The sequence below is a fragment of the Pocillopora verrucosa genome, chromosome 6 (genome assembly GCF_036669915.1).
Source record: "Pocillopora verrucosa isolate sample1 chromosome 6, ASM3666991v2, whole genome shotgun sequence".
NCBI lineage: Eukaryota > Metazoa > Cnidaria > Anthozoa > Scleractinia > Pocilloporidae > Pocillopora > Pocillopora verrucosa.
The window spans coordinates 21,120,652-21,138,119 of NC_089317.1; the positions used below are offsets into that span (position 1 = coordinate 21,120,652).

The 17,468-nt window shown below is 36.6% G+C and overlaps 2 protein-coding genes across 3 annotated transcripts in view; one reads left to right on the forward strand and one right to left on the reverse strand.

Annotated features, from left to right (window-relative positions):
* Positions 1–3,016: 3,016 nt before the first annotated feature.
* LOC131776378 (uncharacterized) lies at positions 3,017–11,523 on the forward strand. Its single transcript, XM_066168658.1, has 4 exons — positions 3,017–4,025; positions 8,649–8,856; positions 9,202–9,357; positions 9,701–11,523. The coding sequence occupies exons 1-4, from the start codon at positions 3,537–3,539 to the stop codon at positions 9,718–9,720; spliced, it is 873 nt and encodes a 290-aa protein (XP_066024755.1). The 5' UTR covers positions 3,017–3,536; the 3' UTR covers positions 9,721–11,523.
* A 1,415-nt stretch (positions 11,524–12,938) lies between these two features.
* The window catches only part of LOC131776353 (collagen alpha-5(IV) chain), a 37,753-nt gene continuing 33,223 nt past the window's right edge, over positions 12,939–17,468 (reverse strand). For both annotated transcript variants that reach the window (XM_066167941.1, XM_066167940.1), the window contains exons 40-42: positions 17,058–17,231; positions 16,108–16,712; positions 12,939–15,205 (exon numbers count right to left, since the gene is read on the reverse strand). In XM_066167941.1, coding sequence (XP_066024038.1) covers positions 14,840–15,205; positions 16,108–16,712; positions 17,058–17,231 — 1,145 coding nt within the window. In that variant the 3' untranslated portion in view covers positions 12,939–14,839. The remainder of the gene's footprint in view (positions 15,206–16,107; positions 16,713–17,057; positions 17,232–17,468) is intronic.

The window sequence follows — 17,468 nt, forward strand, 5'->3', positions numbered from 1 at the left end:
CTGATTCTGACCGTGTAAATGAGAGGATTAAACAAATTAGGCACGCGTTCACTCGTTAAGAAAGACGAGACAGTGTTTAATTTCCTATGCTAGACGGAAAAGATATTTCCAAAGTAAAGAGAAACGAAGAACCAAAAGTAGGTAGGAGTATAGCACAAGATAACTGTCATACGTAGCAGATATGTGACTTGAAAGGCTTTCTTAAGGCCTATTTACACAGCACGACTTTGTCGCATGCGACAAGCTTACGACAGGCCTACGACATGACTTAAGAGTCGTAAGCGAGTTGTAGGTTTGATTTACACGAAACAATTCGTGTCGTAAGCCTGTCGTAAGCTTGTCGCATGCGACAAAGTCGTACCGTGTAAATAGGCCCTTATTGTTCACCGGCTTCTTCTTCGCTTCTAAGCAAACTTGATTAGTAATGACTTGTTTCTGATTTCGGCGGACTTCTCTATAAACGATGACTTAAAAAGTAACCGCTGTTGGAATGATTAAAAATGCCAGCAAAACTCTTAAAGTGTTCAGGATGCGCTGAATTAGATAGGTCTAAATTGCAAATAAATACAGGCTAAAGCAGATGCTATCTGCATGATGTGAGCCGATTCGTTCAGCAATATTCACAGCTACTCAAAATTAGCAAACAAGGGAATGATGTGCTCACTTTTCCATGAACAATAATTTTATCATATCTGAATGGTATTTTAAGTGAGCTTTTCTCGAGATCAGAGAACGGTTTAACAGCGCTGAAATTAGTTCACTTTACTAATAATGAACTGACCAAGCTTAAAAAAAACATCGATGCAGTCAACAACGATGGTTTAAGGTCTTGCACTGTTGCAAAATGGCAGCAATGTCCGACACCACCAAACAGATATTAGAATATGCTTCAATAACACACCTCAAATGTCGTATAGGTCGGCTAAACAGATGTGAAACTGATAAAAAAAAAACAATTTTTATGGAACAAAGGAGACCTTTGGGCGTCCTGATTGGTCAAAAATCTATCTTCCATTGCGCCGGTAACCCAGAGTTTATTTTATCAAAGAAATATACCGCACTTTCTATTGGTTTACCGGCGCAGTAACCCAGTTTGGAGACCGCTCGGAAAGTTTGTTAATCACTCGCCACCGGCTGGTTATTAACAAATTTTTCTTGTTTCCTCTCATCATCCCTCGTGGGTTGTTACGCCAGTGAACCGATCGAAAGTGCGATCTATTGTTTAAATATTTACGAAACCACGAAACATTTACAAGGGAAAAAGCTACACTCGTTCTTCAATTGATTTCAAAAATAGGGGAAAAGAACGAGTCATCCATCATTTCTTTTCTTATTTTTGGGGGGTCATATTAAGGAGAAACATTCTGTTGACGGATGTGATGGGAATTTTATTGTTTTTATTTCGTTTTTAAAAGTCAACAAGAATTACTTACGTCTTGAAATTAGTTTTTTTTTAGATGCATTTGCTCCAATGAAGGGTATGTGACAGGAGAGATAGTCTTCTATCATTTCTGTTATTTCCTCGGTAACTAACCCTGGTTAGAGTAAATTTTTTATTTACCCTTTTAGTTTGCAGACCAAATTTTTGTTTTGGTTTGCTCAGGCAGTATTCCATTGAGTTTTTCCCTTAAAATTTGACGACGGACAATTTTTCCGTGAATCCCAGACCTCATGCAACATCTTTCAAGAAACGTATCCAACATACAAGGTGTATTCTATGTTTGTATCTGTAAATTGAAACAAAGGTTCATTCATTTATTTAAAATCAGCAGTTGGGTGTGACGTCCTGTTTAGATGTTTCAATATAATCAGATTTGAGCGTAACAACTTGCGTTTGGAAGAGCGCTCGGCTAATAATTTTAATAAGATAAGATATAATAAGATAATCCACTTCCTGATAATTAATTGTACAAGGAGTGGTTGCCTAGTCTCCTAAGCTGAAACTTAAAAGCCTATGTTGGGCAAAAACGAAGATAAAAAAGAATGCTTTTAAAAAGAGAGTAACTTTTAAGTAGCTATACATTTGATCGGTCGTATCTACGTCTTATGGCATTATCAAATTTAGATAACGTAAAAAAGAATATTCCTAACCAAGAGAATATCAACTTGTTTTATGTAAAGTGTGCATGAAAAACATTTGCATTGGCAGCCGATAGAATGCAAATTTGCTAAATGTTTTCAGAGCTAACTTTTGGAGCTGCAAATTTACTGACCAAATAATTATTGAATTCAAAATTTAACATTAAGTGGCGTCGATGATAGTCATGGAATTTTGATCCATCACTTTTTCTGCGGACAAAAAAAAAATTATTCGACTGCAAATGACCTCCAATTTGAAGAAGTCTTTCATCACAATTGGATGATACAATTACAGCATTTGTGAAATTTTACAAAAGTTACAATAAGCCAGATTGAACTAAAGACATTCAGCAGAGGTTTCCTGAGAGGTTTTGTGAGTGAATCTACAATTGTTATGAAAATGATCAGTTACCTGCAGATCCTAGAAACTAAAGGAAAGAACTCGAAAATAATACACTTAAAAAAAATTAATAAATTGGATCAGTCGTACGCCGTAACAAAATATTAAAAGCTTCTTGAATCTATTATTGCCACGGTACCACCTTATCGTAACGATAAACAGCGGGGCAATTCAAGTTGGTATTCCAAAAATGAGATTTTGATCTAGAACAGTCCTAGGTTGAAAAAATATTGCCTGGACGAATGATAGCAAATGTTGAATTCGTTTTCTTCGAACAACCTCAGGCCTCGATAAAGGGGAATTAAAAAAAAAAGGGGAAAAAAAAGGGATAAGATAATTCTCCGCAGGTTCGATAGCAGCATGAAAAGAAAAGAGCGAAACATTCTAATATCAGAGAAACAAGGCTCTGGTACTTCTAAACAATTGCCCATTCAGTGCGAAATGTCCAAGGTTACGGACTAGGCAACCAATTTATACCTATAAAATTGAATTTTCTTGGTCTCGTTTATTGATAAGGAAAACATTTTGTCATCTTTTGAACATCTTCCTTACTTCTTTTGCTTTGTCATGGTGTATTGTCGTCAGTATCGGCGTTTCTTTCCGGATATTTTACTTATGACGAATCCCGCTAGGTGAGTTATAAATATCCAATTATTTCCCAATACTCAAGGGACAAATAGTGACAACTGTCACGGCACATGCGTTGTTTGTCTCGGTCTCAGAGGAAAAAATTTGCTGCTCATTTCCGCTCATACTAACAGACTTGTTTACAAATTTCTGAATTGGAGTCAGTTGTCAGCAGAGGAGATCTTTAGGAGAATCTTTGGATGTTAAATACGAAAGTAACAGCCGTGTCTAAAGAACAAAGATTTCATTGATTGTTCTGTCACAAATTGAGGCCGCGCTCGGTTCGAATTTTCTCACACGCATAGTGCCACGTTCAAGGAACACGAATTTTTATTTCGACCTCGTATGATTCTCGCAAGATTTCAAGACGTTTTGCGGCTCCGTTTGAATCTTCATCTACGTGGTCAATTCTCAATGCGTCGGATCGCTTATGCGGGCAACAGAAGTGGGAGTCCTCTTGGCATGGAGTAGAAGCCGTCGACAGTTGTTTAACTACAAGGAACTCGTAATTCGGGTCCCTGTTTCGTTGTGTCTCCTAGTTTTCTTAATGCCTTTCACTCGCACTGCAATATCGGGTGTTGACGGAGAGATCGATAGCAAGTATCGCCGTTGTTGCGGAATGCCACTAAATACCTCTTCGAAATGCTGGACTGAAGCAGCTTGTATTTGTGTGGATTGTGAGAACCGCACGGAAGATACCTCATACGGCATGGAATTTTGTTCGTCTTTTCCTTTGAATGGAATTTTGAAAAACAGAACTATTTGCCAAGAGTGGCAAAGCATAAGCTTACTACAAAAGAAGGACAAAGAGGCTGAAAGAAACTACAATAATTTTGAAGGAATTTTACAGCGTATCGATTGTGGGGAAAACTGGGAAACGTACACATACTCTACAGCATCAACATGCCGCGGCTGTCTGGTAAGTAATTTAAACGCACAAATTTACATTATGTCCTTTTAATGAAGGACGCAAACGCTTAATGTTTGCAGTTCTTCGTATATTTGTCGCAGTCCATTGTACGCTTTATAGGCTAACCTGCTTCAGGACTTCAGCGATCGTTTTTATTTCATTTCCCCGTGTCCGATCACGCTGGCTATAACACTATAATGTGAAAATAACTTTGTCAAACCCTTATTCGCCGCACTGGGCCACTTAGTTTACGACGATTGAAAAGATTTTTTTTTTCTCACTCCTTGAATTAATCAAATTCTCTGTTAAGAAATTAGAAAGAACAGCGGAGCTCTGCTTTTGTTTATCAGGTTTTTATTATCATTCAGTTGTTTTGATGGTGAACACAGAGCGTGAAAAATCACTGCGACCTTCGTTCGTGACGTCTTCTTTCGGTTCCATAATTTAGGCACGCTCCTAAAAGAGAGTTTGAGGTCTGTGAATGGAGGCAAAAGGAATTAAAACGGACAAGGCGCTATTTGTGCATTTACGTTTGTACCTCCTTTATTCAAAAAGTCTCAAGCAGGTGGAAGGAAATTCAGAACCTCCCTGCTGCTACAAATCACGTCGTATTCACGTTTGAAGCTGTTTTTACGTCGAGTAAAGTACCACAAAATGAGGAAAGTAAATATATTTTTTAATTGTTCCGGTAAATCGTTTTTCCTCGATGTATTTGAACCAAACAACGACGAAATCACATTTATTGCATTTCATGTTAAAAAGGCCAATAATCGACCACAATTTAGAAACGATGATTTTACGTTTTTTCAATGAACCCTTTTTTTATTTTCATTCGTGACTCAAGCGTTCGCGCAGTTTTAACCGCGCAGCTGACATGAATTGGCTTCCTCGTCTCAAACAAAAAAAAAGACATTCCCCATGATCACTTTTGAATAGAATAGGATTAAAGAAATGTCACAATCGCGGCCTAAAGACTATTTAACTGCATCAACAATCTCTAAGTACTATCGCTTCTAATACTGTTTTAACCTTCACATTGTCTGCCGTCTTTGAAGAACCGCAAGGTCTACACACACAAAGAAAAAATATCCGTGTCAATAAATTCGCTCCTCTTCAACGGCAAACAGATGCACAGCGCATTTCTCAAAGATAGGTTATTTCCATAAAAAATATATTGCTATTCGAGAATGCAAAATACGCGAGACTAATAGTACACCCTGCTGTGAAGAGCGCTCTTTTGTTGTACAACAAAATATTTTATCTCTTGTGTTTGATATCCTCGCTAAAAAAATTTTCCTGGGTAAATGTTTATCTACTTAAACCATTTTTAGGAGACTTAGCATAAAACGCTTCTCCTCTTTTCTTTTCCTAATTTTCGCCCCAGCAATCAGGTGAAGTACAATGTTTACAGTGTTTGGCGTGCGTCAAATATTCAGGGTAGAAACTCAAACTCGCGCAGGTTGTATTTGAAGAAGCAACAATGTTGTGTTTGCATTTAATCTTCTGGCGTTCAGATCATTGTTTGGATTCGAGGAGCAATCAGAGTTACGATGTTTGAAATTTCAGCTTAGTCACGTCAGTGTCTTTAAAGGTTATCGATTTTTCTTAACGTGGTTATACACTGTAAATATTTTTTTTTTTGCGGATTTCCTCGATAATATTTGTACCTTAGATTTAGCACTGGTTTGCAAATTTTCCGTATTTGTCAAACTATTAGAGACAAGCTGTCAAACATTAAAATTTTGATAGGATATTATGACGAAGTGCTATTTTCTCCTAACATCAGGTAAATGAAATTTAAGTGTCTTTGTTTATGCTATGTCTTCCATTAAGCTTTCACCAAATTCTCCTAAAGTGAGATGAAAGGAAATCTGATTATTTAGGGAAAAAAAAACGAAAAAAGATAACACGTTTGTAACAGTTAATTCAGAGTTTAGTATGTCACAATATATACTTTTTATTCAGTATATTTGTAACTTGAGAGATTTGAGATTGTCAAATTCGTGTAGCACACTTTTGCTTTCCACTTGGGGAGAGTCTTTCATTAATTACCCCGGTAACATAAGTTTTTTTATTTCATTTAAAAATTGAAAATTTTGGCATCCATGGGGTGCAGAAGTGATAACCCATTTTAAGATTGAAACCTCTTTAATTTCACTTGATTTAAACCTTAAACCACTCAGAGCCACCCACCACATTTAAATGAGTGGAGTCCTAATTTCAAATACAAAATTACTCTTGTCTTCACCTGCCTTCTCCATCAGAAAAAAAGTATAATATTGTAATTTTAATTCGCTAGTTTAAGGAGCCCTAAAACACAAATATTATTTCTCAAGTAAACCTTTCAATTTTACAATCCTTTTCTGCTTCAGAAAAAAAATCATTGTGTTATGCTAATGATTATGAGATGATAATCTTATCTTGAACAAAGATCCAATTTTATGGCTTTCCCTTTAACAAAAATTTAAATATTCTCAAAATTCATGGTGTATAGTGTCAATAGTCTTAACTTTCTGTACCAAAAGTACATGTACAATGGTTGCTTTATTTGTTTGTATAGTTTCCTCTCAAAGCTTTGCAGAGGATTCTAACAAACTCCTCTTTGGGTGAAATAAATAGAGGTAAAGATGCGTGTATAGAGTACATGCATTTTAGCCATTAAATTTCAATGTATAAAAGCCCATGGAGAAAAGATTGTTCTAACAATATTGTCAAGAAAAAAATTGCAGCGTCCTGTAATTCTTAAAACAAAAAAGCTGCCATTCTGGTGTAAGGATAAGCTATTTACAAGTAAAAATTTAAAGCCATATTTATAACAGTGATTGCTATTGTGATATAGAGCCTGTATACTTAATTTCATACTTGTCTATCAGTAAGGAGTTTATGTTCAGCTTTAATGGCTTCTAAAGGTTTAAGGGCAAATATTTAAACATCTGTTTTGATTTGATTTAAGTAATGTTCAGCCTTTTATTTTTTTTGGCCAACTATATTGTATTACTGAACCCCCAGGTTGCTTGTTCCATTTTGTTAATTGTCATGTACTAAGGTTTTACTTTAAATTGGGAAATATTTATAAACACAGGTTCAGAAAATTATTTCAAAATGTACAAGGTAAAAATAGTACTCTTTCCTCAATCTTTATTTTTTCCTTGTTCTCCTCAAGTGTTGTTATTCTTAAATAAAGAAAATTCCCATTCAACTTGAATTATTTTAATTTAAATTTCATTTTTGCCTGACACAGAAATTGATGTACATTGATTTGTTTTTTTTAAGCTACAGTACATGTTCTTTCTATGCTAAGTAATTTTTTTTTACCATGAAGTAATATTTAATAATGGTAATAATTATCATGATGATGGTGAGGATTTTGAAAATGATCACTATAAGGATGCTTGAAATTTATTTTAAAATGAAGGATGAAATTATTCAGTGATTTACAAAGTATCACAAAAATCTGAGTTCTGTGTAAGGCCTCTTGGAATTTTTTAGCTGATGTTGGTGAGAGAATTACACTCATGTACAATGTAAACAAACCAAATGAATTGTAAAGTAATTAATACAGTAAATGAGATTGATCACAAAGAGTGTATGCTTTAACTGCACAGATAAAATGAAAGGAGAAATTATTTCCACCATTATACATAAAGTTCATATGGTATTATATAGATTGAAGAGTCATGGAATAATTTTTTTATACTTTCTTATTTTGTCATAATAATAATGATGACAATTAGATTAACAATAATTTTCTGTATTGTCCACCCATGCTATTCCAAGTGATTCATATTATATTTCCTTTGGAAAAATGGTTCTATTGGACAATTTAGTCAAAGATATGTTTTTTAAAGTCAACAGATGGAATAAGAACTATTTTCTTTTTTCAGCGTCACACTGTATGATTTTAAACACAGTCTTCAGCTTTTATCATAACTGGTCCATTGATTAACCACCAACACCCTCACATCAGTATGCAAGTTTTCCATACTGTTCTCTATACATTTTTATAGTAATTACAAATAGAATTTCTCTAACAAATTTAGAGGATCTTGAATTTGCGATCATTCCCTATATTCTCATAACCTTACTGTTTGATTCAGGGATGATGCTGTTGGAAGAAGTTAGATGCTTATCACTGTCAGGGTTAAAAGTTAGAAATATGTGAGCCAGGATTTTAATTACTCTTGGAAGAGAATGTCTTGTGCAGACTTCACATCATGCTATGCACTATGGGATAATCTCTGATCCTTTTCCACAACTGTATGTGTTACCCCCAACTTCTCTATTTAAAAAAAAAGACTTGAGTCTTTTTATCTTCATTTTAATGTGGGATCTATAACATGAAAAAAATACACGTATCTGTTTGTTGATTGTGGGAGATATGCATCTAAATTGATGTGTCAGTTACAATTATGGGTTGCAGTGGAAGATTTCCAAGATCTTTGCATATGTGTTGGGAATTAATTACCACAGAAAGATGCAGGACTAAATCGTTGTATTCTGGAAAATTGAATTGACAGTGTGAGAGATCAAAAGCCATTAAAAGCTCTACTAAACTGTGAAACATTGGATAAAAATTAGTGTCAGAAACTAGAGAGTTAGTGCACAATACTAATTTGATCATTATTCCCACAGGAAGCCTACAAGAACTGGATTTGCTACACAAAAATATCTGAAGCTATTGATGAAATTGAAGATCATTACAAGACCCACAAGAGAAAGCAATGTTTGAAGTTTTGTGAGACTGTGTTACAGAAGTGCCCTTATCTTCCGCCAAACCCACCAGGTGATGAAGACTTGGTGCAAGTAGGATATTCAGCTTTTAACTGCTATAGTGCGGAAGGTTTGTATCACACACTGTGTTTATAAAGGAGAATGATCACAGTCTATGGAGTTAGTTTAAGTATTCTCTGTGTGGATGTTTGGCAAAATCTGGACAGAGAAGTTTAAATGGTTTAATCCCTGAACATACCCTGTTAAGGTCTGAAATGAAAGTAGACTGTGTTACTAAAGGCCACAAAAAATGATTGGGCCAGGGTGTGATCCAGAATGTAGTCCAGATAGAAGAGCACTAAGCAATCTACCAAGCATATGTGGCTTTTCCCTTTTATCACCAATGTATTTTTGGATTAAATATTTATGATATGCTGTTACTGTTAGTAACAACTGTTCTTTTCCTTTTTAACAGAATTGATTGAAGGGAATGGGAATGATGAAGATTGCCGATTAAGTTATTTCAATCCAATGGAAAAATGCAAGCAGAGCACAAGACTTCTTCAATCAATAGCTGCTACAGTAACCCCAAGGACAGTATCAGCCAGTAACTCAATATCAAACTCTACAAGTAATGATCGTAGATAATATTGGCTTTAGGTTCTCTGATTACAATACTTTCCTTTGTGAAAACTTTTGTTATGTAAATTTTTTTAAGATTCAGGGATTGGTAACCATTGTGTGCTATAAATATGTAGCCAAAAACACTGTTAGAAAAATTTTCCTCAAATATATGATATGAGGCAATTACAGTACTGCATAAATTGAGACTCTAGATTAGGTATTGATCCTAAGAAGAAAATTACTCTCGAAAAAATGTTACAACTGCTCTGAACTTGGCTTATGCAACTCTTTACTGAACATGTATATTAGGGACTGATTCCCAATGTCGGCATTTATATTTTTATATTTAGACACATATTTTGAAAGATAGCTCTGATGTTTATGAAAGGGAAGATCTGTGACCAAGCCTTTAGGCAAGAATAATTTGGTAGATCTCATCTTAGCTGCTAAAGGTTTAGAAGGTATAGAAGATGAAATATTTTCTTTGTACATTGTTCTACTAAAACAAGAGGTGTAAATATTCATGTTAACGTTTTAATCCATAAGGACAAATGTCATTAGGTTTCCACATTTTATGTCATTTTAGTTTGTTTTTCAAAAGATTTGTTTTTATTTATGCCATATGGATGTACCCTCTGGGCTTTATACAAATTATATGCTTAGAACCCTTGAGCTCTGCAACACAGTACTGCTATTAACACTTTCACTTCCATGAGTGACCAAGATAGAATTTCTCCTTACTATATCTATACAATATCCTACAGACAAGTGATGAGAATAAGAAAAATGTCAATTATGGGATTACAAATTGATCCAATACCAAATTCTCCAAACTAACATAATGAGAATTGTTTGGCAGACAGTAAGGAGAATTACTAAGGAGATCTTGGGAGTTAAAGGGTTAAAATTGTTTTAATTATTCTTCACTCACTTTAAAATGAAGGGGCACTATGAAATGGGATTAAATATGGAGGAAATTTCATCTAAATTGGTGAAACAACTTATCTGGCAAGAGCTTAAGGAGATGGAAACATACAGTTTGTGCCATTTTTTAAATTAAGTAACAGAATGATTTTTAGCATTCATATTATTATAACAAAGAATTTACAATCATCTAAAATTTTATTTATTTATTTCCTCTCACACAAGCAAACAGTAATCAACAGAAATTAACATTAAGGCAAATTATTTCAATGGTATTCCACTTCATTTTCTGTGCTTATTTTTGAAAAAACATTTATGGCAATTCACTAATTCAAATTGAATTGATTTCTTTAACTCGTGTATTATAAAATAATTATTCTGAACTGTAAACAGATGATATATAAGTCTTGAATATTTGGTGTAATAGTTATAGGGGGTTAAGTTAAAGACTTTCCAGAGCACTTACATGGTGAAGAGTAATCCATTTTACAGTTGCATGCTTGGTTGCCAAGCCTTTGAACAGGAGTGAGGCTAAGGGTGACCTTGTTATGATACAAATGTTGTTGCTTTTGAAATGTGAATTACTTTGTTATCGTTCTAACTAGATACTGGTCTCTATCACAACAAGATCACCTTCAGCTTCACTCCAAATCAAAGGCTTGGCAACTAAGTATATAACTCTAAAATGAACTATTTACAAGGTTTTATTGTGACTGGAGCAGGCACTTTAACTGAAGCCTGTCATCTGCAGTCTAGCACTGCCTAGGTGCCAGTTCTCATGAATGGGTTTTGCCTTACAGCCTCTTTTTGTTTTCTCCATTGGTGGCTGCTAATGGAAAAAGTTATTGAACTCTTGGATTGCAGAGTGCTGAATCAACATAATTGTACCAGAATTGACCAGTTAATAAAATATATTTTATACATAATATATACCAAATTATACATATTTCTGAAACAAAAAAGCTTCTCTCTGAATTTGCAGCTTGGAAATTTGGTTTGCTGTGCAAATCAAGCATTTTGCTATTAGGTAATTTAATGACACATTTTAAAGTATCTACTGAATTCTTATATGAAGAATGTAGGGGGTCATATTCTGTCTCTAAAATAAGCCCTGCATAGTGTTGCTGTTTCTTCATTGCATTCATTGATGACAGTATTGTAGGAGTAGTGTGCAGTTGTAGGTTTCAAAATTCTAATATAGTATGTAAGCTTGTAACATTGCTTAGAAATACAAAGTTTACCAACATCAGCCAGCTTGTTGAAACACTCATTATTTTGTTTGTCCATGCACACAAACACTGACTATCATTGGCTAAATGTTAAATTCATCCTAAAAATTTGGATCAATGTCCATATCTAAGCAACTGCACATCTACCCCTCCCCCAATCCAACAGTAACCCTACAATATTATTAGTTGATTGTCGTTGGGTTACAGGAGGGGCTAGAATGCTGTTGCTCAAATACTAGGACTGAGCCGACATCTTTTATTTTGGTTTACTGTGATGTTACCCATTTTTCTCTCCAGTGGATTGAATGAAATTGAAAGATAGATTCCATGTTGCCATGCTTCTGTTCAATAATTGACCACAGATGATGTCAAAATATAGTCAGAAACAAAAGAGTAATGATGTCAAAATGTGGTGAGAACTAAAAATGATACACAAGGTGCAGCCAAGTGTGTCACTGATGTTCTTACCACACTGGACGTCCTCTGTGATATTTTGCTAAACATAACCATGACAACAATGGATTGTATTTGTTTTATATATCATCTGTGCATCTCTTCTCCAATAGACCATAGGTAAGAACCAATCCAAATGCGTGAATGGAATACTGGCAGGCAAAGAGAAACAAATCTGTGTCCTGATTGGCTATGCCAGTAGGAAAGATAGAACTTTCGGATCAATATCAGTAGGCAACTCTAGGCAACTGCCCACCTACCCCTCCCCTAAATCAACCACAGTCAATTGACAACAATTTGAGGTTAATGTTGGGTTAGGGGAGGGGTAGGTGGGCAGTTGCCCAGATACTGATATTGATCCGAACTTTCTTTCCCACTTGGGATCATCCCTTTTGTTACTCAAAAAACTTAATTGCTTCTACTATGGCTTGTATGTACACTTTGGAAATTCCTGGTTGCATTTTTATAAAATATCGCAATTGAATCGTAACGCAGTCCAAATGTACATCTTGAAAACAGTCAAGACAAACGACACAATTTTTCCCATAAAAAAGAGATCCTTTTATACTAAGCTTGTTTGTCATAATGGCATAATGGCTGGATAGTAAAAGATTTTAACCAAGTTTCTGTGTCTTTTTGCTTTCATGGACCTTATTAGCGCTGCAGGACGCACGTTTCTCTGCCCGCAGGAAGATCTGAAACGAGTCGGGGAGAGGTTTGCTGCGGTCGCATCCTTAGCCAAGATTTCATGGCAATTTTGGCTCCCAGGCGGCCTCGTTTTATTCTTCAGTAATGTATTTGCGACTTTCCTATCATTTGCGTGTGGATTTGGCGAAAAATTATAAGTTGGGGCGGTGGATCGTTAACGTGTGGAGAGAAATCTTTGTTTACGTTTACGAACTTAAACATGACGATTTAGATGAATCTTTCGTACTGACGAAGGTCTTTTAGCTCATACAAAATTTGAAATAAGAACAACCAGTTAACGCAGTACAGTAAAACAATTTTATTAATGATACCCCAAATTGCAATCAACATTATGACCTTAATTTTACAATTAAAAAAATCTAATAGCTAACACAAGTTTAAAATATACAGTTCGTAAATGCATTCAAAAGATTATTAAGCTTATTATAGAAAAAAATCTACTATTATTATGTCTTATAGGATCTAATAGTCTAATTAGGAATTTCGATCCGATTCATTTTATCTAACAAATATGACAAAACTAGCGTTTTAAGACCCTGAATTACAACCTAATCGTGTGGCGATGTTTGGATGTCACGCAACACTCTGTTGTGTGACATTCCAATGAAAGACTATTACTTGAGAGGGAAATTAAAATTTTAAAATATATTTCTAACACTGAAAAACAACTGTGCTTGTCAAACGACCTTCCCCTTTTACTTCCCCAAACTGAACATGTTAAGATTTTAACTGAACCTATACGACATGAAAATTGGGGAAAACGAGAAGTCGTTCCGAACTGTTGTCTTTTATGTTTTTGTTATCGTTCTGTTAGCAAAATTTGAAACAGTCTTTCGACTTTTGTGCTCGAATGCTTGGGTTGGAAACTATAAAAATATTTGTGGAAACTAAATACTTTCGCTTGAAGAAAGTCATTGATACCATTAGATTTTCCAGCTTTTAAAAAAGTCAGGGTAAATAACTCCCTGATCCTCACTGCCGCCAGTCATTTTTTGTCTCCTATGAATTTTTTAACCAGAGCATTTGCAGTTTCAAATGTTTCTGTGATGCGAAAAAATGTCAAAGGAAGACGACATTGTGCTCAAAAGTATAGAAACTACGGATTTTGAGATGACCTGTCCGGTTCTAAGAAATATACTTGAGGTAGCCTCATTCGATACGTAATCGATAATCGATCGGCAGCTCGGTGTACATTAGACTAACGGGGAATTGGCGGACAATAGGTGGAGAGTCGGTAAACCATCGCCCGACCAACTTAAGTTTGACCGAATATCGGGGCTATTTATGGTACAAAAGTACTAGGAAAAAACGAAAAACGTCTTTCAATAAAGTTATAATTGTGATAAAGAGGTATTAATAAATGCCGGACAGGTAATCCGTACCGCAAGTTTGTAACGCTTTGGCCACACAACAAACGTTGATTTGAGATTACAAACGAAACTTGAGCTATGGCTTCAAAATTAAACATAAATAAGAGGAAAAAAATTAGGTAAGTCAAGCGGCTAGGCTACTATAATCTCATTAAAATACAGAGATTGTGGAAATGGTGCTACTAAAAGGACGCTAAACCATTCGAAGTTTTGAACCTTTTTTTTTTTTTTTTTTTTAAATTAGCCTCAAAAACGGTCAAACAGACAAAACAAAACAAAAAATTGTTTTGACTAAACTAAAGATAAAGGCAAATATTATCATTTTCAACTTAAATTCCTGAGAGAAAAGTACTCCAAACTTTCACGTATCACAAACTAACAACCTCAAACACAACTGCAATGCAAATTGGTAGCAAACAATGGTACTTTTCCTAGCAAATACGTACCATGGCAATTGTTCCATGTCCTAGTGACGCAGTATTTTTGTAATGACTATGAAACGTGCTTTCACAAGAACTAATCATTATACTACGAGGTGGTTAAAAAGTAAATACGCTATAACTATTTTTGCTCCCATTTAGTGAGCTTTTTTATATTCCAATCTGGACATTCTTGGCATTGAAGCAGCAGTACTCAACTGAAAGGGTTTAAGATTTGGTGAAACGGCTTTTAACAAGTACAAAACTGTCACAAATAGCTTATTTTGACTAGGAGCATTTGTGTCGAGGCAAGAAAAAGATTATTAAAAATTCAATTTGTTTTATATTGGTCATAGTCAGGTCCGAATCCAAGTTGTCATTATTACCTACGACTGACGTGACAGCCGCTGCGCCGCTGATTGAAGCTTCAGTGACGCTGAAGAAAGTTTCTTCTGTACTGGTAACACTCTGGGGTACAAGGCATGACGACGCTTCTTCTTTTTGCTGGCAACCCGGTAACAAACAGTACAACGGCTGACACGACTCAGGAGATTTCCAGGTTTTAGGGTCTCTGGCGTCTGTGCAACGAACATCTGTCCAACGGTGGAGAGCCAGAAGCTGTATTTGTTAGCGAAATAGTGACAGGTACCACGACCATGGCATTCAAAGAAAGGATTGTGACGGAAAGTTCTGAGACAAGATCCCGGAGAGGAAAGCGATTGACCACTACCACTTCCACCAGCACCAGTGTGCTGAAAAGAGGAGCAGGAAAAAAACAAGCATAAATGATGATATATGCCCCAGAAAGCATGTCCTTTATCATCTCCACCACCGAAAAGGACATATACGCATGTGACCAAAGAGAAACCACCTCTTTGGAAATTTGTCTTCGAATGTAAGTCAAGTTAGGACGCCGCCATTTTGAATGTTGTTTAGCAACCTGGCCTCAATCTGTGACGTGGCGAAGTCGAACTCCTCTCTCGTCCATCTCCAAACGATATTGAACAATTAAGAGTTAAGCTTAAAGGCATTCTAAACTCAGATAAATAATTTAGACGACAATCTTAGCTGCAGCTGTTGGTGAACCACGCGTTGTGATTTTGCATGTGCGGCGAGAGATAGACCTCCAAATCAAATTTAGGAGATACTAGGAGCTTAAGCTCCTTGAAGAAACAAAGGTCAGTACTGGCATGTTCAATGCACTAAAAACATCGGAACTTTTAAAAGTTCCCTAAAAAGACCGAACATTTAAACAAAGTTCAGCCAATGTTCAACGAGACTGCGTCCCAAACGATCCTCATATCAGATGAACAATTTATCTGAATTTTTTTTATGAACAGTGTCAAGAGGACCAAAGGCTAGCAGTGGAAGGACGTTTATTTCATTAGTTCAACCCTCTTGTGGAGAAAGACTAAGGCCCACTAATTGTGTAAAACCGTGGTTAGGCTTATATTTCGAGTAAATAACCGGCCCTAAGAGGTTCTATCGACAGATACGTGAAACAACCAGTTGTTGAACAAATTAAAGTCCTTGAGGTGTATAAATTGGCTTCCACAAAAAAATACGCTAGTCTGGTCCTATGAGCCACTTCAGCCGCTTGTAGAAGTAAAGTGCTTGAAAGGATGCTTTAACTAACGTATTTAAAGTGGCTTACCATCAAGAAGCTGAATCCATTCCAAATGGCTTGCCAGCCGGCAGGACAGTCTGGGTTTTGTGTGGATTGACTATGAGTGGCAACAACAGGCCCAGGTGCCTCACACACAGCACACCTACTGACAAACGGCTCAACAGCGGGAGCACTGATTGGCATCATGGGAATCTGTATATCTGTGGTCAGCCAATAACTGTAATCGTTTCTCGAAGCGTAGTAGCACTGTTGGTTTATGTTACAAAAAAGGTATGGCATGGTGGTGAAACGTCTCATACACGATCCAGACGCACCGAGATCTTGTCCATGAGAAGTATCGTGACCTTGAACGTACAGCAAACTGTAGCCAGTCCACAGTCTAGTCAGATTCAGCGGACAGTCAGGTATTTCAGTAGATTGGCTGTGGACCACCAAGTGGTAACCTTCACCTGTTGCTGCCTTACCTATGATACCCGTGGGGCCTGGTTGACCAGGTAACCCCTGGTCTCCGGGGAAGCCTGGAATTCCCTCTTCTCCTGGAAGTCCTGTTTCGCCCCTTGGTCCTTTTTTCTCTGATGGTAGACCGGGCAGACCATTGTTACCCTTCGGGCCTTGAAGGTTGCCAGGAGGGCCTTGAAAAGACAAAGGAACAAAAGACATCACAAGTGCCAACGTAGTTCACGAGCTTGATACTGATGAATACTATGGTGATAAGTGATGGCTTGGAAATGTGCAAAATAAACAGTAAATCGCTTTGAGTTAAAAAGGAAATGAATGTAGCATCCCCTTTCCGGACGAGGTAGCTGACGTACATTCCTAAACCCTAAAACAAGACTGCTTCGACAGCTCGTTAAGGCTGGGGAGTACAAAAATATCTTGTATTTGTATTTACACGTCGTTTCGTGACTCAAAAACGTTTCTGTCCAGGCTCTCAGCCATATCTGTCTGCCTCGTGGAAAAAATAACTTTCCAATTACCTTGGGGTCCTGTCTCGCCCGGGATTCCTTCCAGGCCAGGGATTCCTGGCAGTCCAGGGCGTCCCTTCTCACCCCTTGGTCCTGGAGTGATGGTGGTTGGTCCTTGTTCACCTTTCGGCCCAGGGTTGCCTGGCTCGCCTGTTGTGCCCTGGCTACCAATGGTGCCATTGCTCCCTTAAGGAAAAAAGAAGGATAAAGTTAACCCTTTACATCAGTATGCTCATTCTCCATACTGTCCTTTATACATTTTCTCAGAAGCTGAAAAGGAGAATTTGTTTAACAATAGCGAGCTGTTTTAGTTAGTGATCATTTCATCTGTTCTCTTGACCTCGATGTTTGATTCAAAGTTGATATCGAAAGGAGAAATTGGATGCCGATCGCTTTCAGGGGTTAAAGGATCTAAACACGTGC

Bases quoted from the DNA above. Each gene is read 5' to 3' on its own strand.
- LOC131776378 (XM_066168658.1), top strand. From the start codon at position 3,537: ATGCGGGCAACAGAAGTGGGAGTCCTCTTGGCATGGAGTAGAAGCCGT. The intron at 4,026-8,648 runs GTAAGTAATTTA...TTATTCCCACAG, and splicing joins CAACATGCCGCGGCTGTCTG to GAAGCCTACAAGAACTGGAT. The intron at 9,358-9,700 runs GTAATGATCGTA...TTTTATATTTAG, and splicing joins CTCAATATCAAACTCTACAA to ACACATATTTTGAAAGATAG.